Source organism: Protopterus annectens, chromosome 15.part0 (assembly GCF_019279795.1).
Source record: "Protopterus annectens isolate FY-2018-M chromosome 15.part0, PAN1.0, whole genome shotgun sequence".
Classification (NCBI taxonomy): domain Eukaryota; kingdom Metazoa; phylum Chordata; order Ceratodontiformes; family Protopteridae; genus Protopterus; species Protopterus annectens.
In genome coordinates, this window is record NC_056749.1 from 731,752,985 (window position 1) to 731,776,596 (window position 23,612).

At 44.4% G+C, this 23,612-nt stretch overlaps 1 protein-coding gene across 2 annotated transcripts in view; it reads left to right on the forward strand.

The window, feature by feature from the left end:
- The window catches only part of FMR1 (FMRP translational regulator 1), a 2,052,104-nt gene that overhangs the window by 701,798 nt on the left and 1,326,694 nt on the right, over positions 1 to 23,612 (forward strand). The window contains exon 4 of one of the 2 annotated variants that reach the window (XM_044057587.1): positions 15,575 to 15,646. The exons of the other annotated variant lie outside the window; for it this stretch is intronic. Within the exon in view, the coding sequence (XP_043913522.1) occupies positions 15,575 to 15,646 (72 nt within the window). The remainder of the gene's footprint in view (positions 1 to 15,574; positions 15,647 to 23,612) is intronic. 2 annotated transcript variants of the gene reach the window in all.

Below are 23,612 nucleotides of genomic sequence, written 5' to 3' on the forward strand. Positions count from 1 at the left end.
GTATCATAATGGGTATGACCAAGAATGTAGAACAGTTGCTTTGGAGGAAATAAATGAATTAGGCAGCTTCCACTCTTAGACCTTTTTTTTGTTGAGTTGGAGGTTAGCAAAAAGGACCTGGTGCTCCTCAGTAGAGAGATGTGTGGTTTGAATGATCCTAAGATTGTCAGCACTCTTGTAAGCTTTACTGGACTAGAAGGCCAATCAAAACCTAAAGACAAGACTGCTGAAGCTGCATTACATACATTAACTTTACATTTTCTTAATCTGGTCCCCTCCATACAGCTACCTCACTCTTACAAACAGAGGCATTTTGTACATAACTTGGTTATAGATACAAACCAAAGTCAAAACCCTCCCACCCCAGGTAAATCATGTAACGTGACTATTTACATTGCTGGAATGTTTCCGTTTCCAAGAAAACGGATGTTCATCTTTAAGGCACTACCATAGAGATGCCCTGAACTTTGTAACAAGGCATTTATAATGACAGGTTACAGGCATTCTTACTATATTGCAGTTCCCTTGGATGTGTCACACACTTTTAGTTATTTATCACTTTTACATTTTCATTAACCTTGTTTTCTTGTCCAGTATTGTCGTCTCCCATTCAAAAGGAGAAAAATACTCCAGAAGTGGGGGTGGGGGTATGTCTTTTGATATGTGGATGCATTTTCTGGTTGTTGATGAGCTCCCCAGAAATACCACCCACTTCCCTTTAAATTCATTTGTATTCAAACCCTAGAAAAAAATCTGTTCTTATGAAAGGAAAACGCCAGGTCTGAGTTAGGGTAAAAGTCATGGAAGGTTTTGATCTGTTTAAATGGACTTTTCCAGTTGTTTCTTTTCATTCCCATCCATCCACCACCACAGCAATACACTCCAAAGGACACATCTGTAAGCTGTGTCCTCCCATTCAGTCTAGGCAGCGAGACTGCTGTCACCATGTCTCCTAACTTTTGTTTTCCAATTCCTGTTTCCTACTGCTTTCTGCCATTCTTATGGGATGTCTAGATCTTTTAGGAACGTAGGAAAAGTACTAGATACACAATTACGGGTGGTGTAAGATGCTTAGCCTTATACACCTTTAAGCAGATAAGCTTTATTTATTTGTTTATATTTGATTACCGGGGCAATGCACTGATCTCAGTGGGCTATTTTCAGGTACAGCCCAGGTGAAAAGTATTGCAGAAGAAATGAACAAAACACGTTTACAGATTCAGGGATGCACTGTAAAACATATTCATGTTTACAGATGTAAAGATATGCTGCAACATTTAGTTTAAGAAGCAGTTTGCAAAATCAAAACATGGATGGAAAATGGAATTATGCATAACAGGTCATTTTGGATAAGGTGAGGTCATAGTGACAGAGATTTATGCTACAAGGATAGCAGCATATCATTATATAGAGAGGTACGAAGACCTTAGAAGGGGCAAGTGAGAATAGTTGCAGGAAAGGATACCATAGGGAGAACATAGAAATGGTGACAGAGGCACGGAGAGAGAAGTAGAGTAGAAAGGACAGAAGTGAGAGAGATGCAGAGAGAAGAGAGAGGGAGGGTAGTGTGAATGATGAGCAGTAAATGAAGGGGATAAGAAGGATGAAAAACGGATAAAGGTGTGTGAGAGAGAGAGAGACAGAGAAAAAGGTTTAAAAGATGCACTTAATAGTGCTCACCGCCCAAACTGAGTACGGCTGTATGTAATAACCCTGCTATAAATTGTAACTACACATCCTGTCACCAAAACTAGCATTAAAGGAAGTCATAGTAGTATTTTGTAATTTATTCATTAGACTGGGAATATGTTGAGTTAGGTACCCATCTGTCTATTTAGTCTTGTTTATTGGTTGATATAAATTTAGGTTTCTAGTGCAAGTATTTTGTAGATTCTCTGGTTTTGCAACAAAGTAGCAAGTCAAATATGATTGGGTCTTTCATGGCTCGAAAAGTAGGCTATGGGTTTACCACTAAGCAAGCCTGTAGGCTGCTGAGTATGAAAAGAGTCATACTTGTATTTTGGGATGGTTGAAGAGGTCAAGGCCCTTAATTTTCTTGGTTAAGTGTCTTTGAGCCCTTTCCAGCTGACTAATATGCATGGATTTATATGTACCAAAGGGAGCATTGTATTTAATGATAGGTCTGATAAGGGATGACTACTGTGTTGGGTTGACTTCATTTAGATCTTGAAGATCCATCCATCCACCCTCAACCCCTTTTTCCATTTTTGCACATGGCGTCAGGTTGTCACTTCAACAGTAACAATCATCTAGAGGCAAGGTTTATACCACCGAGTGGCTAGCCCTGCCACAGTTTGTTAGGTCTTGAAAATATTCATTTGGATATTAATTGGGACAGAGAGGATTTTGTTAATATGGTGGAAAGATGATGACCAAGTAAGAGAGAGTTGTTCACATAAGTGCTCAGGTCTGTTATGACAGTTTCTATTCAAAGAGGGATAACATTTCTAACTTGTATTTTGAGAACAGCCGTTTCTTTGATGAGTGCCATTATAGTGTACTTTTTGCGTTTAGCTTGAGACATTTTGAGTACACCAGGTATATTGATATTCCAGCCCTTGCTGGATCTTTTTAGTATCAGTGGATATGTGGATAACAGTGCCCAGCTTGCAGCCATCTGCACACTTGGTCAACCACACTTCTGGGATATTGGATTGAATATCTGCAAAAGCAAATGCCAAACAGGAGAGTGCCAGCACTGATCCCTGTGGTACCCCGCTAGTTACAATTTTACATTGAGAGGGTACCAGTGACTTTCACAACTTGGACCATTTGGACAGCTAGTTTATGATCCAGCTGATAAGAGTATGTTATTTTTTTAGTAATACCAGCATGGGGAATCATGTGGAAAGGATAAGCAGCATACACTGGCCACTTTCATCAGCATCAAAAACCTTTTCACTAGTAACTTACTAGGTTCAGTAGACGGGACCTGCCCTTCACAAAACAAGACCAACTGGGATCTAGATCAGTTAAATTGCCTATGTTTGCAGAATATCTGTACTGTCTAGAACTTCTTCCATTATATGCTTCCTTCACATTCTTTTGAAAACTGTTTTTCAATGCACATGAGCCTGAAACAATGAAATTTCATCCAGTTACATTGCATTTGTTGATCTGAATGGCAGTAAAGTTTACTTTGATTTTGAGAAATGAGTTCTTCTATGATATGCTTACTTGTCTTGTTGTAAAGCTGTTGGGCCTATAATTACATGTGTCTGTAGAAAGGCCGCCCTGAATCATAGTATTTGTTTTCTAGGCCTCAGGTGCAACCCTGTGGATGTGCTAACTTTGAGCAGATTAAGCAGAAGCTCAGATAGTGCACACTTGACACTGATAAGAATGCAGCCTGGTATATTTTGTCTGGTCTCATGGAAGTAGTATTTTTAGCCTTTGAGAGGTATTCTAAGACTTGTTACAAGGTTATTTCAGGGGAAACTAAAACTTAAAGGGATACTGTGGCAATAATGTGGGTATTTAGAATAAAGTTAGCACAAATTTTGTCTGCTATGATATCGGCTGCATCACTGGGATTGCAGTGCGTTATATTGTCAGCTAAGAGCTCATTGCATTGTTAACATTATTCCTTAATTTCTTCACAAAGTTGAAGAAAGATTTGTAGATGTTCTTCTTGTTTCACTGTTGCAGTCATTACATTCAGGTTATCTGCTTGCAGGTAGCCCTCAGTCGGCCTGATTAACAAAGTCTTGGGTCCTGCGTCAGTTGCTGTCCCTTCTTCCATGACGTCAGGTCGTCAGGGGAATAAAACATGCAGCTGACGCCATTACATCAGTCTTTCTTGCCCTGCGGTGCCCGAAGCAGAAGCAGTTCGCAAGTGCCAGTCGGCCGACTCCTGAAATTTTCGTTTTCGAGTTTCAGAACCGAAGTCTTCAACTAAAGCTAAGTACCCCATTGGGGAACTTTTTCTTGCTCCTTACCGATGTCAGTAAAAGTTAATAATTGCATTACTTGTGGAAAGCAAATACCTCATAAAGATTTTCATTTGTACTGTATTCCTTGCCTAGGCCCTGACCACGATGTACCTTGCTGCCGGTTTTGTGCTTTATTTAATCAACGCAGTATCCGTCGTCAGTATATTTTCGCCTCTAAATATTTCGGTTCTCAGTTTAATTATCCTGAAATGTCATCAGTTAGCCATCTGACTACCGGAATTCTGAAAAAAACGCAACGATAAAGACAAAGACAGGCCACTGAGGTCCAAAACTGCTGACGACGCTTCTCCTAAGCCAGTCTCCAGTTCGCCAGTACTCAGTGAGGCACTTTTGCAGCCCCGGATACCCACTACTTCTGATTTGCAGGCCTCTACTGAGACCCATTCGGAGTCCGGTAAGCCGCGAGATGCTTCAACTATGGAACCCGCGGATATCTCTACCTTGGATGGGTCCAGAGCCGTTGTGCAGGCACCGGCTTCTGAAGGTATATTCAGGCCTATGGACTTGCATATTAAATCGACGCCTCCTTCTTCACTTAGGCCTAAATCTCAAACCATGCCTAAAAAACCGACGCCCAGGCCACATGTTCAGGCCTCTATGCCTAAAAAACAAATGATAAGAATGGCTGAAGATCTAATAACTCTAATCCAGGGTAGCCAACCTCCCCTTTTTAAGAGGCCTAGGACTGAAGTTGTTTGTGAATCTTCTGACCAGGATTCTGTTTTTTCTGATTCTTTTGATGATCTGGATTTGCCCTTATCTACTTTTGAGGATTCTGACACAGAGGACTGCATTCGATCTGCTTCCCCTCCAGAGGATTTTTCTCTTGGTGAAACCTTGCATACTTTAAGGGAGCATTTCCACTGGGAAAGCCAGGATTTTTCTGATTCAAAAAAGAGGCTTAGGGATTTCTTACTCCTACCTCAGCATAGGCCTTTAGCTGTTCCTCCTGTACTAGACATTGTTAATTATGCTTTTTTGGAATCTAGTTTGGCCCCTGATTCCTTGCCTCCTGCTCCCAGAAAACCTGACAGGTATTACAGGGTCCCTGAGTCACACAAGTTCCTTTTTAAAAATCCTATTGCGGATCCAGAGACTATTTCACAGGGGCCCAAGGGCATTAAGGCTTCTACTGCTAAAAATCCCTACCCCTTCTGATAGAGACAGCAGACCACTGGATAGATGAGGTAAGAAGGTTTATACTTCTGCAACCTGCAATCCAAACCCAGACACAACAAAAACCCCAGGTTTCAGTCCCAGGAGACACACAGGACCAAGCAGTGGGGGGGCCTCCACTTCCAAATCTGGGAGTAACAAGACTCCCCCTATGGCAAACTGTCTCAATGACTTACTTTTAACATTTCCAAGCACTTATCAACTGACTGCCCCTTTTGGGGGGAAAGGTTGCTCTTCATGCAGAGAACTGGGAACTCATTACCCAGGACAAATGGATTTTAAATATAGTGTCCCAGGGATACAGATTTCACTTCCACACGTTGCCAGCTCCAAGCGGGTGGCCAGACCTTCCCCCAAATCAGTGGGCAGAGGCCCAAAAACAAGTGCTTTCTCTGTTAAGCATGGGGGCTGTTCATCTGCTACCAGTAGAGGAAAAGGGACAAGGTTTCTACTCGAGATTTTTCCTGGTTCCCAGAAAAGACAATTCATGGCATCCTATCCTGGACCTGTCTACTCTAAACACCTTTTTGGAAATTCCAAAATTCAAGATGCTGACTCTTCACCAATTACTTCCTATGCTAGGGAAAGATGCCTGGTTGGCAACACTTGATTTAAAAGAAGCATACCTGCACATCCCAGTCAGGGAATCTTGCAGAGGATACTTACGCTTCAAAGCAGGCTACATGCACTATCAGTTCTCTGCACTGCCCTTTGGCTTATCTACTCCTCCCAGGGTATTCACAAAGTGCATAGCTCCAATTATTGCATTTTGCAGACAAAGAAATATTCAAATATACCCATACCTGGATGATTGTCTAATTCAGGCAGAAAGCCAGGACATACTTTTGAATCATCTGGCCTTTGTACAAAGGGTTCTAACTTGTCTGGGGTTACACCATAAACGAATAGAAATCACAGCTGGTACCTTGTCAACAAATTATATTCCTAGGAGCAAGCTTGAGTACAACTTCCCAGATGGCTTACCTCACGCCAGAGAAACAAATTCATTTGACAACCTACTTCAAACAAGTGGCCACAAAAACCCTGCTATCTGCAAGACAAATACTGCAAGCCTTGGGGTTCATGACCTCCTGCATTTTTCTAATTCCATATGCAAGACTGCATATGAGGAAACTACAGTGGTATCTAAAAAGCCTATGGTGTCAACATTCTCAGGCGCCTGAAGCAATGATTCTTATCATACCTTGCGTACGCCTAGAGTTCCTTTGGTGGGCAGAGGCCTGCCACCAAAACAAGGGACTACCTTTCACACCACCCTGTGCCGCCCGAACCCTAGCAATAGATGCATCAGACTATGCATGGGGGGCTCAGCTGGACGGGAAGTGCATTCAGGGCAAATGGAACCCAAATCAAATGCACCTGCATATCAATCAAAAAGAAATGTTAGCTGTACACAATGCTCCGACAGCCTTCAAGGACCACATTCTTCCAGGACAACTAATGGTAAAGACGGACAACACCACTGTTATGTGGTACATAAACTAGTAAGGGGGGGTACACATTCTTACCCCCTCTGCACACCCGCCATGGCATTGTGGAACACAGCCTTGAGCTCCCATGTGCACCTACAAGCTCAGTTCCAGCCAGGAAAATTAAATACAATGGCAGATGGACTAAGCATAAATGTCATGGACCCACACGAGTGGAAACTGGAGCCAAGGATTTCCAACATGTTGAGAAACAAATGGTGGAGCCCAGATATATACCTGATGTTCATCGTGTTACCCTGCTGCAGTCATCACACTTGGGTTATCCTGCCGTCAGGCGGTCCCGCAGTCGGCCTGAGTTCCAAAGTCTTGGTCCGGCGTCGGTTGCTGTCGCTTCTTCCCTGACGTCAGTGCACCAGGGGTATATAAGAGGCATCCGACACCATTTTCTTCAGTCTTTCTTGCCGCGCGGTGCCCGAAGCAGAAGCAGTTCGCAAGTGCCAGTCGGCCGACACCTGAGATTTTCGAATCGAATTTCAGTCTGAAGTCTTCAGTAAAGCTAAGTACCCCGTTGGGGAACCTTTTCTTACCTCAGTCCAATGTCAGAAGAAGTTAATAATTGCATTTCTTGTGGGAAGCAAATACCTCATAAGGACTTCCATTCTTATTGTATTCCTTGCCTAGGCCCAGACCACGACGTCACAGGTTGTCGGTTTTGTGCTAGGTTTAATAAACGAACTATCAAACGCTGTTTTGACTTCGCACGACATTACTTTGGTAGGAAATTTAATTATATCATTCCGTCGGAGCAGCCGACGACTGGCATGCATAAAAAACGCAAGGATAAGGACAGGCAGCCTAGGAGCAAGCCAGACTCCGAGGCCTCTGCTGGGCCTGTTGCCGGTTCTCCGGTTTTCAGTGAGGCGCCTACGCAGTCCCTGACGACCGCAGAATTGGAACCCCAGACAGCTGCGGATTCTCAAGCGGAGTGTACTAGGCCGACGCAGCCATCTTCATTAGGCCCTTCCGACACCGGAGCAGAAGGAGACCCCGGTGCAGTGGAAACACCTTCGGTTGCAGAAGGTGTCTTCAGACCGACTACACTCACCATTAAGTCTTATGCTAAGCTTAAAACTCCATTAAAACCAAAAAAGGCTGTACATCAGTCTACAGTTCAAGGCCCCATGCCTAAGAAACAAATGCTTAAGATGGCTGAAGATTTGATTACCCTAATCAGGGGTTCCCATCCCCCTCCAGATAAAAGACCAAGACAAGAGGAGGATTATGCTTCCTCTGACCAGGTTTCAATTTCCTCAGATTCTTCTGAGGAACAGGATTACACTTTTCCCACTTATGAAGACTCTGATGCTTTAGACTCTATCCCCTCAGCATCTCCCCCTGAAGACTACTCCTTTGGGGAAACTTTACATACCATGAGGGAACATTTCCACTGGGAAGGCCAGGACTACTCTGATTCTAAGAAAAGGCTCCGAGAGTTCCTTTTACTACCCCAGCACAGACCACTTGCTATCCCTCCAGTTTTAGATATTGTGGATGATGTTTACTTGGAGTCTAGTCTAAATCCAGACTCTCTACCTCCTGCTCCAGCCAAACCAGACAGATACTACAGAGTGCTTGACTCTCACAAATTCCTTTATAAAAGCCCTGTGGCTGACCCAGAAACAATTTCCCAAGGTCCCAAGGGGGCTAAAGCTTCTATGGCTAAAAATCCTGTGCCCTCTGAAAGGGATTCCAGAGCCCTAGATAGATGGGGAAAGAAGATATACACCTCAGCAACTCTGGCTATGAGAGCATTAAATTGTCAGTTTCACATGCTGAAATATCAGCAATTTCTAATGTCTCAATTAAAGCAAAAAATGAGCACACATAAAGAACAGTCTGAATTCAAGGAAATGCAGGATCTGTTGCATGCAGCTGAACAGGTGGGCAAACATACTTTACAATGTGGATTTGATTCATTGGAAGCTTCCTGTAGAGCAGCTGTTACTGGGTCTGTCATACGTAGACATGCTTGGTTAAAAGAACAAACCCTGCCTGATCATGTTAAAGCAAAATTATTGGATGCACCTTTACAGCAGGATGTATTATTTGGTGTCAAAGCAGAAGAGGTCTTAAAGAAAATGGAGGATAAGGCAAAGTCTATGCAGACGGTCAAGGATTTCTTACAGGTACAACCCCCTCTTTTCAGCAGAAATTGGCCAACAAAAAACTGGTCCTTTCCAGCGTCTGACAGATCACAGAGGGGCAAATACAGACGCCCAAGGGGCAGATGTCAGTCACAAGGCCCTTACAAACCTCGCCAATGGGGTACTGCTACCCAGAAAGGAGGGGAAGACAGGCCCCAAGCTAGCTCAAACTACCAAGCAAATCTCTCCTGGCAGCTCCCTTGGGAGGAAAATTAGCATTTTTTTTGCAGACAACTGGCACATCATCACAAAAGACAAATGGGTCCTAAACATTGTCTCACAAGGATACAGATTCTACTTTCATACCTTGCCAAGGAAAAAAGGAATGCCAAACCTGCCACCAACTCAATGGGCAGAGGCACAAAAACAAATTACAGCTATCATGGACGTGAGAGCCATTCAACAGGTACCTACACAGGAGCAAGGACAAGGATTTTACTCAAGACTCTTTCTAGTCCCAGGAAAAGACAAAGCATGGAGACCCATTCTGGATCTTTCAATTCTGAACACCTATCTGCAAGTACCAAAATTCAAGATGCTAACACTACAGCAGCTTCTTCCCATGCTGGGCAAGAATGCTTGGCTAGTAACGTTGGACCTCAAGGAGGCATACCTGCATGTCCCTATCAGACAAAATTGCAGAAGATACTTCCGCTTCATTGCAGGTTCAACACACTATCAATTCTCTGCACTGCCCTTTGGCTTATCTACTGCGCCCAGGGTCTTCACAAAATGCCTGGCACCAGTAATTGCATACTGCAGACAAAGAGGAATTCAGATATACCCATACCTGGATGACTGCCTTATTCAAGCAGAAAGCAAGGACATTCTTTTAAAACATCTGGGATTTGTCAAACACCTTCTAAGTTGCCTAGGGTACACAGTAAACGAAAAGAAATCAAAACTAGTGCCCTCACAAAACATAATATTCCTGAGTGCCAGCTTGAATACAACGGCCCAGATGGCTTATCTCATGCCAGACAAGCAACAACAGCTGACTCAATATTTCAAAATAATGGCAACAAAGACCCAACTCCCTTCAAGAAAAATTCTGCAGGCCTTGGGATTCATGGCATCTTGCATACTACTAATACCATTTGCAAAGCTGCATATGAGGAAATTACAATGGTACCTGAAAAGCGTATGGACTCAGCACAGCCACAGCTTGGAAACAATGATACCACTCATTCCCTGCCTTCAACAGGAGTTTCTATGGTGGGCACAGGCATGTCACCTCAACAAGGGTCAGCCTTTCACCTTACCCACAGCCAGGCAAACTATGACAACAGATGCATCGGACTATGCTTGAGGAGCACACATGGCAGGACAGTGCATTCAGGGCAAATGGACTACAGATCAAAGGCATCTGCATATCAATCAAAAAGAAATGCTAGCAGTACAGAATGCCCTAACAGCTTTCAAGGACCTCTTACACCCAGCACAACTAATAATAAAGACGGACAACACCACAGTAATGTGGTACATAAACAAGCAAGGGGGCACACATTCCTACCCTCTATGCAGGCAAGCAATGACCTTGTGGAACACAGCACTGTCTTACCAGGTTCAATTACAAGCACAATTCCTGCCAGGAAAGAAAAACACTTTGGCAGACGACCTAAGCAGTAACATCATGGATCCACACGAGTGGAAACTAGATCCACAAGTATTTGCAATGATAGCTCAAAAATGGGGACGCCCACACATAGATCTGTTTGCCAGCCCCCAAAACTACCAACTTCAAAAATTTTGCACAAGGACATTCCATCCACAAGCTTGGAAAGTGGACGCCCTCTCATTCAGTTGGAAAACATTAGCAGTGTATGCCTTTCCTCCACTGCCTCTTCTAGCAAAGGTACTGCTGAAAGTCAGATTAGAGAGGCCACAAATGATACTCATTGCACCAGACTGGCCACGCCAGCATTGGTATCCAATTCTAAGGAACATGGACCACGGCCCACCATGGATTTTACCACAAATTCCTCACCTGCTCACCCAGCGAGACAATCAGATTCTACACAGTCAGCTCAAGACTTTAAACCTGGCTGCATGGCAAATTACCTAAACAACCAGCCAACTCCTCTATCCAAAGCTGTTATGGATGTCATTCTGGAGGCCAGGAGGCCCAGTACCAGGAAAACCTATTCAGACAAATGGAAAGGATTTTGCGCCTGGAACCAGGCTAAAGGCCAAAATCCCTTTGATCCAAACATTCCTCAGATTCTACAATATTTAACTGAGATGTTGCACAAAGGACTTTCCTTTTCATCTATTAAGATCCACGCCTCAGCAATTTCATCTCATTACAACACAGATCCTCCTTTATTCTCACATCCACTCCTAAGACAGTACCTCAGAGGGGCTAAGAACATAAGACCGCCCAGGAGAGCACCAACACCTACTTCGGATCTCAACTTTGTTCTGGAAAAGCTTACACTGCCGCCCTTTGAATCAGCGTTTTCAGCTGATTTAAAATTTCTTTCATGGCAAACTGCCCTGCTACTAGCAATAACCTCAGCTAGAAGAGTCTCAGAGCTACAGGCACTAATGGCAGTGGAGCCTTTCCTCATTTTTCGTCAAGACAGAGTCTCTCTACGAACTAACCCTTCCTTTATGCCAAAGGTGATATCCAGTGTGGCCCTAAACCAAACCATTAATTATCCCACCTTTTTCCCAAATCCCCAGAACAAAGGAGAAAGACTCCTGCACTCTTTGGACATTCACAGGCAATTACGTTACTACTTGGATAAAACTAAGGCTTTCAGAAAATCTGAACAGCTCTTTGTAGCCTATGCTGCAGGATCATAAGGAAAAGCTATCTCAAAACAGACCATTTCTAAATGGATAGGGCATTGCATACTTTTCTGCTACACGCATCATGGGAAACCGGTGCCTGCTAACATTAGGTCCCACTCCACCAGGGCTACAGCTACATCAGCAGCCTTTCTCAGGGGAGTGCCAACCAAGGATATTCTGGAAGCTGCAACTTGGAGTTCATTGCACACCTTCACCAAACACTATCACCTTTATTCTAAGACTAGAGCTGGTTTTGCCACTGCAGTTTTGCAGGGCCTACTAGCCTCTTCTAACCCTGTTTAACTCCACCACCCACCCTTAGCTTTGGGATTCAACCCAAGTGTGATGACTGCAGCAGGGTAACACGATGAACATAGTACACTTTTGTACCTACCATAAATGTAGATGTTCGAGTGTTCACCCTGCTGCAGTCCAGGTTACCCTCCCGCCATCCCCTCTGAACTAGCTGAACTTATCTATGCCACTCTATCCTATACAACCTCTGTGGTGTATTTGCTTGTGCCTGAAGGTATTGTTTTATTTATATATATATATATATATATATATATATATATATATATATATATATATATATATATAGCCTACCTGTTGGGGGCGTTGGATGCCTCTTATATACCCCTGGCGCACTGACGTCAGGGAAGAAGCGACAGCAACCGACGCCGGACCAAGACTTTGGAACTCAGGCCGACTGCGGGACCGCCTGATGGCAAGATAACCCAAGTGTGATGACTGCAGCAGGGTGAACACTCGAACATCTACATTTGTGGTAGGTACAAAACTGTACTTTTGCCTCTCCCCAGAACTACCAATTGGACAAATTTTGCACAAGGACTCCCCACAAACAAGCCTGGAAAGTGGATGCTCTGTCCCCCCTCTGCCTCTGCTCTCCAAAGTACTACTAAAATCAAACAGGACAAACCAAGGATGATTTTGATTGCTCCAGACTGGCCACGCTAACACTGGTACGCCCTGCTGCGCAATGTGTCATGGTTACCCCCATGGCACCTGCCTCAGACTCCTTCACTGTTGTCTCAGCAGGAGAACCAGATTCTGCACCCTCTGCTTCTAACACTGAATTTTGCAGCCTGGCTAATTACATAATCTCTCCTTTACCGTCCCTCAGTAAACCTGTGATGGTTATCATTTTAGAGGCAAGGAGTCCTAGTACTAGAAAATCTTATGCTGAAAAATGGAAAAGATTCTGCGCCTGGAACCAGTCTCAAGGGATGAGCACAGCAGCGCCCAATTTACCTCGGATTTTACAATACTTAACTGAGATGCTTCACAAGGGCTTGTCTTTTTCCTCCATTAAAATCCATGCCTTAGCTATTTCAGCTCATTATAACACAGAACCTCCCCTCTTCTCTCATCCACTGTTCAAGCAGTTCTTCAGAGGGGCCAAAAATTTAAGACCACCCAAGAGAGCTGCACCCCCAGCCTGGGACCTTAACTTTGTTTTGGAGAAACTCACGCTACCTCCTTTCGAGGCAGCTGCTACTGCAGACTTAAAATTTCTTTCTTGGAAAACAGCTTTTCTTTTAGCAATCACTTCAGCTAGAAGGGTATCTGAATTACAGGCCCTTATAGCAGTGGAGCCTTTCATCATCTTTCATGCGGACAGGGTGTCCCTCAGAACCCAATCCATCCTTCATGCCCAAGGTGGTGTCCATTCATTTGACAACCTTCTTTTCCAATCCACAGAACAAAGGGGAATTGATACTGCATTCCTTAGATGTGCACAGACAGCTTAGATTCTACTTGGTCAGGACTAAACCTCAAAGGAAGTCTGAACAACTGCTGGTGGCATTTGCTGCAGGGGCAGAGCAGAAGGCTATTTCAAAGCAAACAATTTCTAAATGGATAGGCCATTGCATTCATTTCTGCTATAAGCACCATGGAAAACCTATCCCCCAGGGGATCAAACCTCACTCCACCAGGGCTGCTTCTACCTCTGCAGCCTTTCTCAGAGGCGTCCTTACCAGGGACATCCTAGAAGCTGCTACCTGGGGTTCTGTACATACTTTGACCAAGCATTATCATTTGCCAATTTTCTCTAAATCCAGAGCTGACTTTTCCACTGCAGTCTTGCAGGGCCTTATAGCTGGTCCTAATGCTATCTAAATTCCTCCTCCCAACCATAGCTTTGGGAATCTACCCAAATGTAATGACTGTAACAGTGAAACACGAAGAACATAGTACAGTTGTGTACACTTACCATAAATGTAGATGTTCGAGTGTATTCACTGTTGCAGTCCTGGTTACCCTCCCTCCAGCCCCCTAATTTCTTTTGGCTATACCTCTACTTTCCTTTACTATGCTTAAAAGCCTTTTTGGTGTATTTGCTTTTTTGTTGGAGGTATATCATTGTAATTTTATATTTAATTGCTTCCCATTAGTGGGGCTCCTGACATCTGGGGCAAGAAAAACTGATTTAATGGCGTCTGCTGCATGTTTTATACCCCTGACGACCTGACGTCATGGAAGAAGGGACAGCAACCGACGCAGGACCCAAGACTTCATTAATCAGTCCGACCAAGGACTACCTGCAGGCAGATAACCCAAATGTAATGACTGCAACAGTGAATACACTCGAACATCTACATTTATGGTAAGTGTACACAACTGTACTTTTCCTTTGTTATCTGTAGTAACCTTAAGCTTGTATTCTGCTTTACATTTTTAATAGTACCTTGCTGGCATGTTTCATTGTGGTCCTGAGATAAACAGATGGGGATTTCATACAGCTTTTCCTTATGTTCCTTCATTTGCTATACAGTTGATTAGTATGGGAGTTCCGGCATCCTCACTGATTCACTTTCTCATAACCATTTTCCATTTTTGTCTTTCTTGTCGCACACTGTCTCAAAATTTAATTCATTACTGCTCAGCTTGGAAACCTGTCGGACCAGGGGAGTGTCAGCTGGGTGTCCAAACTCTTCCAGCTGGAATACCTTGTTGTGAGAATGAAATGAGCTCCTACAGGCTGTACATCTCACTCTCTTTCATGGCTGTGAAATCTAAGTCTAGCATGTTAGTATATCAGATACTGGCCTAGCACCCTACAAAATCCTTCTCAGTAGCTCCAGCATTTAAGTGCATGTTATCCTTACACCTGATGTCAGACTCCACATCCAAACATGGAAATTGAGGGGACAAAAGGTAACACTGGCATTTGCAGGCTGGCTAACTTAGAAGCACTGACTTTAGTAAAAGTAAATGTGTTGGCCAGTGGTGAAATTAGGACAATATACACCCCAGTGACACACTGTGTGGGAGGCAACATGGCTGGGTGACAGAAATATCCCGCAGCAATCAGAACAGGTGGCAACCCCACTTTTTTTTCCATCTGTTCAGTCTCCTTGTAAAGGGAAGTGTTTGCACTGTTACTGTAATGGATTAAGACATATACTGACCTCGTATCTGCCTGTCCCTGTAATGTACATTAGAAGAAGCAGTAGAGTAATTGTTTGTCGTGAGAGGAGATGCATGTTACTGATGTCACATCTGGATAATTACCAAACCTGTGGGTAGTAATGTGTAAAACTGGACAGTTTTAATTCACACAACTTTGCTGAGTAGAGGCAGTATTGCCTTACTAAAAATGTTTTGATGAAACCTGTGAGGTTCCATTTCAGATGTAATTTTACCGGAGTAAACTTACTTTGTTGCATTTGAAAGTTTTTTCCCCGACTCTAGTCTTGTTAGCTTTTCCTGTAGTCAAACTTTCATGATATATTTCACATGACCGAGAATTTACTGCTTTTATAGGCTACACATATTGAGCTGTTTTTAGACCATAGCAGAATAAAGAAACTGAAGACAGCAGACAGATTTACTGTGCATTTTTTTCACTGTTGTGGCAAAGGTAAATATCTCAAGCACATTTTTGGTTTGCATTTTTTTTTTTTTTTTTTTTTTTTTTTTTTTTTTTTTTTTTTTTATACTGATGTAGGTTTATTCAAGAGCAAATGAAAAGGAACCATGTTGCTGGTGGCTGGCAAAAGTGCGAATGATAAAGGGTGAGGTAAGAAGTGTACTTTTGTTAATGTGATCACATATTTTTTTCGGCTTATCTGTAAAATGATCCATGCTGCTTTGTTAGTTTACAGTGTTTAGTTTCCTAACTTATGGAAGCTGAATTGTTGTGCCATGCACTTTGTAAATTATCATATATGTACTGTAGCACATGTAGGCATGTAGTTAAACCACAAGTTCATAAACAACCTGTTTATGCAGTTTGATTCTGGGATGTTAGAGTGGGCATGTGATAATCTAATTATGCTCTTTTAAAACTTTCTGTTCACAGAAAAATGTCAAGCCTACTGGTTTGGGTTTCTTAACTGATTCTTTTTTTATGGCTTTGTTTGCCAGTACCCTTAAAAAAGTAAAAAAAAAAAAAAAGTCTGTGATATTTTCTTCAGACTATAACAGCTCTGCCCACTAGCTGTGCCATGTAACATCCAGCAAGGGTAGTACATGTTTTCAGAAATTACTTATGCCATTTGTTCTTATGCAGCTTGTCTGGGGTATGTTTAAATGGAGAATGTAACTAACCAAGTGTGGGTGTGCAGATTATTAGTTACTCATAGGTTATTACTTCAAATTACCACTGTGATAGACAGAAAGTGGTACTGCTTGCAGACGTAACTGGGTGCCCTCCAATGGAGTTATATCTGCTGTGATTATTTTGTTACCCTTTTTAGTGAGACTTTAGCAATGTGTAGCATATGTTCTTCGTGTTTCACTGTTGCAGTCATCACATTTGGGTTATCCCTGTCAGGGTAGCCCTCAGTCGGCCCAAATACCAGAGACTTTGTATTTCTGCGCCATTTGCTATCGCTGCAGGACTGATGTCAGGTTGTCAGTGGTATAAAATAAGGCAGCCGACGCTATTACATCAGTCTTTCTTGCCGAGGAGCCTGAAGCAGAAGCAGTTCGCATGAGTGCCGGTCGGCCACTACTCTGAGTTTTTCGTTTCCGAATTGAAGTTGAAGTCTTCTAAAGCCAAGTGCCCCATTGGGGATCTTTTTTCTTGCTCTAACCGATGTCAGAAAAAGTTAACAATTGTATTGCCTGTGGAAAGCAAATACCACACTGTGACTTTCATTCTTACTGCGTCACTTGCTTAGGCCCAGACCACGACGTGCCTCACTGTCGCTTTTGTGCTTTGTTCAGCGCCAGAACTATACGTTGTCGGGCCCTGGTTGTAGCTAGATATTTTTGCTGTCAGTCCTCGAATTCCACTATGGCTTCGGTAAGCAGATCTTCCGAAAAAACGTAAGGATAAAGACAGAGACAAGACCACACAGATCCAAACCTGCCGACGAAGCTTCTGTTAAGCCAGTCATCAGTTCTCCGGTCCTCATTGAGGCACTTTCGCAGCCCCTGATGCCCGCTTCTGTGGATTCGCAGGTCGCTACTGAGATCCTATCGGAGTCCGGTATGCTGTGAGACTCTTCATCGACTAAGGATCCTGCGGGTATCTCTACCTTGGATGGGTCTGGAGCCGCTGAGCAGGCATAGGCTTTCGAGGAAGTTCTTTGCTCTACCGATTCTCGATACAGACAGACTTTTTCGCATCTAACATTCTTTTGAAAACTACCAAGTTTCTAAGACCCAGGGTAAGAACCACACCCAAAAAAAACGACGACCCAAGCTCAGGCACCTGCTTCCTTACCTCAGTCTCAGTTTCTTAAAATGGCGGAAGACCTTATAATGCTTATCAGGGGAAGCCAGGCTACCCCTTCCAAAAGAAAGAAATTTGTCCCTAGTAGCTTTATCTGAACAGGAGTCCGATGACTCTGATGCATCTGAATATGAAAATTTGCAACCCCTCTGCTTATGAGGATTCTGATGCAGAGGAATTTATCCCTTCAGCCTCTCCACCCGAGGACCTTTCCTTTGGGGAAACCCTGCATACTTTAAGGGAGCATTTCCAATGGGAATGTCAGAACTACCCTCAGTCAAAAAAGAGACTCAGGGAATTCTTAGATCTTCCACAGCACAGACCTCTGGCCATTCCTCCTGTCCTGGATGTTGTGAATGATGTTTTTATGGAGTCCAGTTTGACTCCTGACACCCTTCCTCCTGCTCCCAGAAAACCTGACAGGTACTATAGAGTCCCTGACTCTCTCAAATTTATTTTCAAAAATCCTACTTCTGACCCCGAGGTTATCTCTCAAGGACCTAAAGGAATTAAAGCAACTTCTGCTAAGAATCCCACTCCCTCAGATAGGGATTCCCGAGCATTAGACAGGTGGGGTAAAAAGTATACACCTCTGCTACTCTTGCTATTAGAGCACTACATTGTCAGTTCCATATGCTGAAATATCAGCAACATACCATGGAACTCCTCAAACAAAAAAAATCTTCTTTTCCTGCTTGTGCAGAAAATAGAGTTACAAGAGTTAATGCATTTTGCAAGTCTAGTAACTAAGCACATCTTACAATGTGGTTTTGACGCCCTAGAAGCATCTTGCAGGGCAGCAGTCACTGGTTCTGCCCTTAGAAGGCATGCTTGGCTTAGGGAACACCCCTTGCCAGACCATGTCAAATCCAAATTATTGGACAAAGACAACTTATTTGGCACTAAGGCAGAGGAGGTCTTAAAAAAGATGTAAATCTATGCATACATTTAAAGACTTCTTGCAGGTCCAGCCACCGAGGTTCTGTAGGCATTGCCCCTCCAAACACTGGTCCTTTCCTGGCCCCTCCAGGTCACCTCAACCCAGACCCTGGGGAAGAAGCCCCCCCCCCCAGATAACAGCCCCAGGGAATGCAGAGATCTAAGCAATGGAGTTCCTCCTCTTCAAAACCAGGGAGTGCTAAGCCACTTCCTCATAGTAAGAACTCACAATGACTTTACACTTCAACCCCCTCCCTCTGCCCACCTGCTCTTGCCCCTAGGAGGAAAACTCTCCTTCCACGCAAGCACCTGAGCAACCATTACCAATGACCACTGGGTCCTCAACATAGTGTCCCAGGGATACAAATTTTATTTCCACACTCTACCAACACCAAACGGGTTCCCAGATCTTCCCCCAAACCAGTGGGCAGAGGCCAAAAAGCAAATCCTTTCCTTGCTCTCCATGAGGGCAATAGAGCATGTTCCTGCAGAGCAGATAGGTCAAGGTTTCTACTCCAGACTCTTCCTGGTACCCAGAAAAGAGGGCACATGGCGCCCCATCCCCGCTCTATCCATTCAAAACACCTTTCTGGTGATACCAGAATTCAGAATGCTCACCCTCCAGCAGCTTCTGCCTATCCTCTCCAAGGATGCTTGGTTAGCCACCCTAGACCTAAAAGAGGCCTACCTACACATCCCAGTCAGGGAATCATGCAGGAAATACCTACGTTTCAGGGCAGGAAAACTACACCTTCAGTTCTCTGCACTTCCCTTTGGCTTATCCACTGCTCCTAGAGTTTTCACAAAATGTCTGGCTCCCGCCATTGCTTTTTGCAGACAAAGATATATTCAAATTTACCCATACTTAAACGACTGCCTGATTCAGGCAGACAAGTCAGGAAAAGTTGCTAAAGCACCTGACCTTTGTAAAGGACCTACTGACCTCCCTGGGGTATACTACCAACGAAAAGAAATCCAAACTAGTACCCACACAAAAAATTGTATTCCTGGGAGCAAGCCTGGACTCAGCCTCCCAGAATGGCATTCCTTACACCAGAAAAACAAACCTACCTGACAACCTGCTTCTCTCAACTAGCCACCAGACCCCATTTATCCACGAGGAAAATCCTGCAAGCTCTGGGGTTCATGGCTTCTTGCATGCTACTCATTCCTTGTGCCAGACTGCATATGAGGAAACTACAGTGATACCTAAAAAGCCTTTGGTGTCAGCACTCCCAAGACCTGGAAACTCTTATACCAATGATATCACAACCCCACACTGCCCAAACCCTCACCACAGATGCATCAGACTATGCCTGGGGTGCACACCTGGACGGCAGGTGCATTCAGGGCCAATGGAGCAGAAATCAAATACATCTGCACATCAACCGAAAAGAGATGTTAGCGGTTCAGCATGCTCTGACCCCTACTTTCCCCGGGGCCTCTACTGATCATAACAGACAACACCACTGTGATGTGGTATATCAGCAAGCCGAGAGAGACTCACTCGTACCCTCTGTGCTGGCTCACCATGACCCTTTGGCACACAGCCTAAGCCATGCAACTACACCTGTTAGCACAGGCTCTCTAAACTCTCTGGCTGACAACTTAAGCAGAAATCTTCTGGACCCACATGAGTTGCAGCTAGACCAAAGAACCATCACCCTTGTAACACAGAAATGGGACACCTCGAAGGTTGACCTCTTTGCTTCCCACTCCAAACATCAGCTCAGCAAATTCTGCACCAGGGAACCTCACAGCAAGGCCTGGAAAGTGGATGCTTTTTCCTTCCAGTGGGTCAACCTCTCGGTCTATGCATTTCCCCCTCTACCGCTCATTTCAAGGGTACTGCTCAAAATAATGGAGGAAAAACCGAAGATAATCTTGATTGCCCCAGACTGGCCTCGCAAGCACTGGTACCCACTGCTGCGCAGCCTGTCACCTCTGCCAACATGGCATCTCCCTCAGATCTCAACACTCCTGACCCAGAGGAATGGAGAATTCATGCATCCCTAATTGCAGACCCTCAATATTCCCTGACCACTTCACAAGCTGCAAATCTAAGCAGACAAATTTTAGATGATATACATGAGGCCAGAAGCCCTAGCACTAGAAAGTTTTATGCTGACAAGTGGAAAATGTTTTTCACTTGGATCTAGACTAAGGGAGCCGGAACTTCACAGCCCTACCTACCTCTCATCCAGGATTACCTGGCTGACCTACTACACAGGGGTCTATCCTTCTCTTCTGTTAAAATGTATGCCTCTGCCATCTCTGTTCGTTTCAGCACAGAGCCACCTCTTTTTCTCCCACCCTCTCATCAAATGGTTCCTACAACTTGAGGCCACCCAGAAGAGCACCTTCCCCAGCTTGGGACCTAAACTTTGTGTTACAAAAGTTCACCCTGCCCCCCTTTGAACTAGCAGCTTCAGCAGAGTTAAAGTTTCTCTCTTGAAAGACAGCCTTGTCATCACTTCAGCTAGAAGAGTATCTGAGCTACAAGCACTTATGGCTGTAGAGCCCTTCATCATTTTCCATGCTGACAGGGTCTCCCTCAGGACTAACCCATCCTTCATGCCAAAAGTGGTGTCCAGTGTGGCTCTCAACCAATCCATTAATTTGCCCACCTTTTTCCCTAACCCACAAAACAAGGGAGAAAGGATTCTGCACCCTCTAGATGTGCACAGACAGCACAGATTCTACCTAGGCAGGACTAAATCATTTAGAAAAACTGATCAGTTGTTAGTCAGCTTTGCTGCAGCAGCAGAGGGCAAGACCATATCCAAACAAACGACTTCCAAATGGATAGCACACTGCATCCATTTCTGCTACAAGCAGCACGGGAAACCTCCCCCCAAGGGGGTCAGGGCACATTCTACCAGAGCTACCTCCACCTCTGCAGCTTTCCTCAGAGGGGTCCCCACCAGGCACATCCTGGAGGCTGCAACATGAACATCTGTTCATACCTTCACCAAGCATTACCACCTGCCTATCTTCTCCAAATCCAGGGTAGGCTTTGCCACCACAGTCTTGCAGGGCATCCTAGCCAGCCCCCAGTCTTCTTGACTGCCCTCCACCCTTTTCTTCAGCTTTGGGAATCAACCCAAATGTGATAACTGCAACAGTGAAACAGGAAGAACATAGTACAGTTGTGTACACTTACCATAAATGTAGCTGTTCCAAGTGTATTCACTGTTGCAGTTCTGGTTTCCCTCCCTCCACCCCCCCCTTGTCTCTCTCTCAATTTCTCTCTCTCCTTACAAGGAATTGTTGGTATTTACTTTCTACTGGTGGTGGTGTTCCACCATAACCTAGCTCCCTCTTGGGGGCTCCTGACAGGGCAAAAAAAACCTGATGCAATGGCATTGGCTGCCTTATATTATACCACTGATGACCTGACGTCAGTCCTGTAGCGATGGCAACCGATGCAGAAATACTAAGCCTCTGATATTCGGGCCGACTGAGAGCTACCCTGGCAGGGATAACCCAAATGTGATGACTGCAACAGTGAATACACTCGAGCATCTACATGTATGGTAAGTGTACACAACTGTACTTTCTTCATCCAGCTTTGAAATGTATTGCTTTTCTTAAAAAAAGTTAGCTTGATTAGTTGTGTTGCATGCTTGCTGTTGCAGAAAAACAAGCAGTCTAATCAATGAGCAGTAGTACATGTATTGTGATGTCCTGAGATGAACATGGGCAAGACAGTGACAATTGTATCTGAATGTCAGTCTCACTGTCAGGTGCCAGAGTTAAGCCTCACAACATGTTAGAGAGCAGTAGTCATCATCCAGTAGGTCAAACTCCCTCCCAGAAGATGTTCATCGTGTTACCCTGCTGCAGTCATCACACTTGGGTTATGCTGTCATCAGGCGGTCCCGCAGTCGGCCGGAATTCCAAAGTCTTGGTCCGGCGTCAGTTGCTGTCGCCTCTTCCCTGACGTCAGTGTGCCAGGGGTATATATAATGCAACCTATGCCATTTTCTTCAGTCTTTCTTGCCGCGCGGTGCCCGAAGCAGAAGCAGTTCGCAAGTGCCGGTTGGCCGACTCCTGAGATTTTCGAATTCGAATTTCAGACCGAAGTCTTCTATAAAGCTAAGTACCCCATTGGGGAAACTTTTCTTGCCTCAGACCGATGTCAGAAAAAGTTAACAATTGTATTTCTTGTGGGAAGCAAATACCTCATAAGGATTTCCATTCTTATTGCATACCTTGCCTAGGCCCAGACCACGACATCACTACTTGTCGGTTTTGTGCTAGGTTTAATAAGCGTACTATTAAAAGACGCTTTGATTTCGCACAACACTACTTCGGTAGGAAATTTAACTACACCATGCCGTCGGAGCAACCGACTACTGGCATGCACAAAAAACGCAGGGATAAGGACAGACAGCCCAGGCCTAAGCCAGATTCCGAGGCCTCGGCCAATTAGGTCTCCGGTTTTCCGATCCTCAGTGAGGCTCCGACGCAGCCCCTGACTACCACAGATCTGGAACCCGAGACCGCTACGGAAATTTTGACTGAATGTACCAGGCCGACGCAGCCTTTAACTTCAGGCCCTTCTGATGACTTTGCTACAAAAGACGTCGGTGCTACAGAAACGCCATCGGTTTCTGAAGGCGTTTTCAGACAGACGACTCTCACCATTAAAACGTTTTCTAAGTCGAAGACTCCTTCTAAATCTAAACGGACTGCACCTCAGTCTCCTGTTCAAGGCCCCATGCCTAAGAAACAGATGCTCAAAATGGCTGAAGGTTTGATTTCTTTAATCAGGGGTTCCCAGCCCCCTCCTGACAAAAGGCCTAGACAAGAGGAAGATTATGCATCCTCTGAGCAAATGTCCATTTCTTCAGACTCCTCTGAGGACCAAGACTACTCCTTCTCTCCTTATGACGATTCTGATGCTGAGGACTCTATTCCCTCAGCTTCTCCTCCTGAAGACTACTCCTTTGGGGAAACTTTACACACTATGAGGGAACATTTTCACTGGGAAGGTCAGGACTACTCTGATTCAAAGAAAAGCCTCAGAGAATTTTTTTTACTCCCCCAACACAGACCACTTGCCATCCCACCAGTTTTGGACATTGTGGATGATGTCTATTTAGAATCCAGTTTCAACCCAGACTCTCTACCTCCTGCTCCGGCTAAGCCTGACAGATACTATAGAGTGCCTGATTCCCACAAATTTCTTTACAAAAGCCCTGTAGCTGACCCAGAGACTATCTCACAGGGTCCCAAGGGGGCTAAGGCTTCTATGGCTAAAAACCCAGTACCTTCTGAGAGGGATTCCAGAGCACTAGACAGGTGGGGGAAAAAGGTTTCCACCTCAGCCACACTAGCTATGAGGGCACTGAATTGTCAA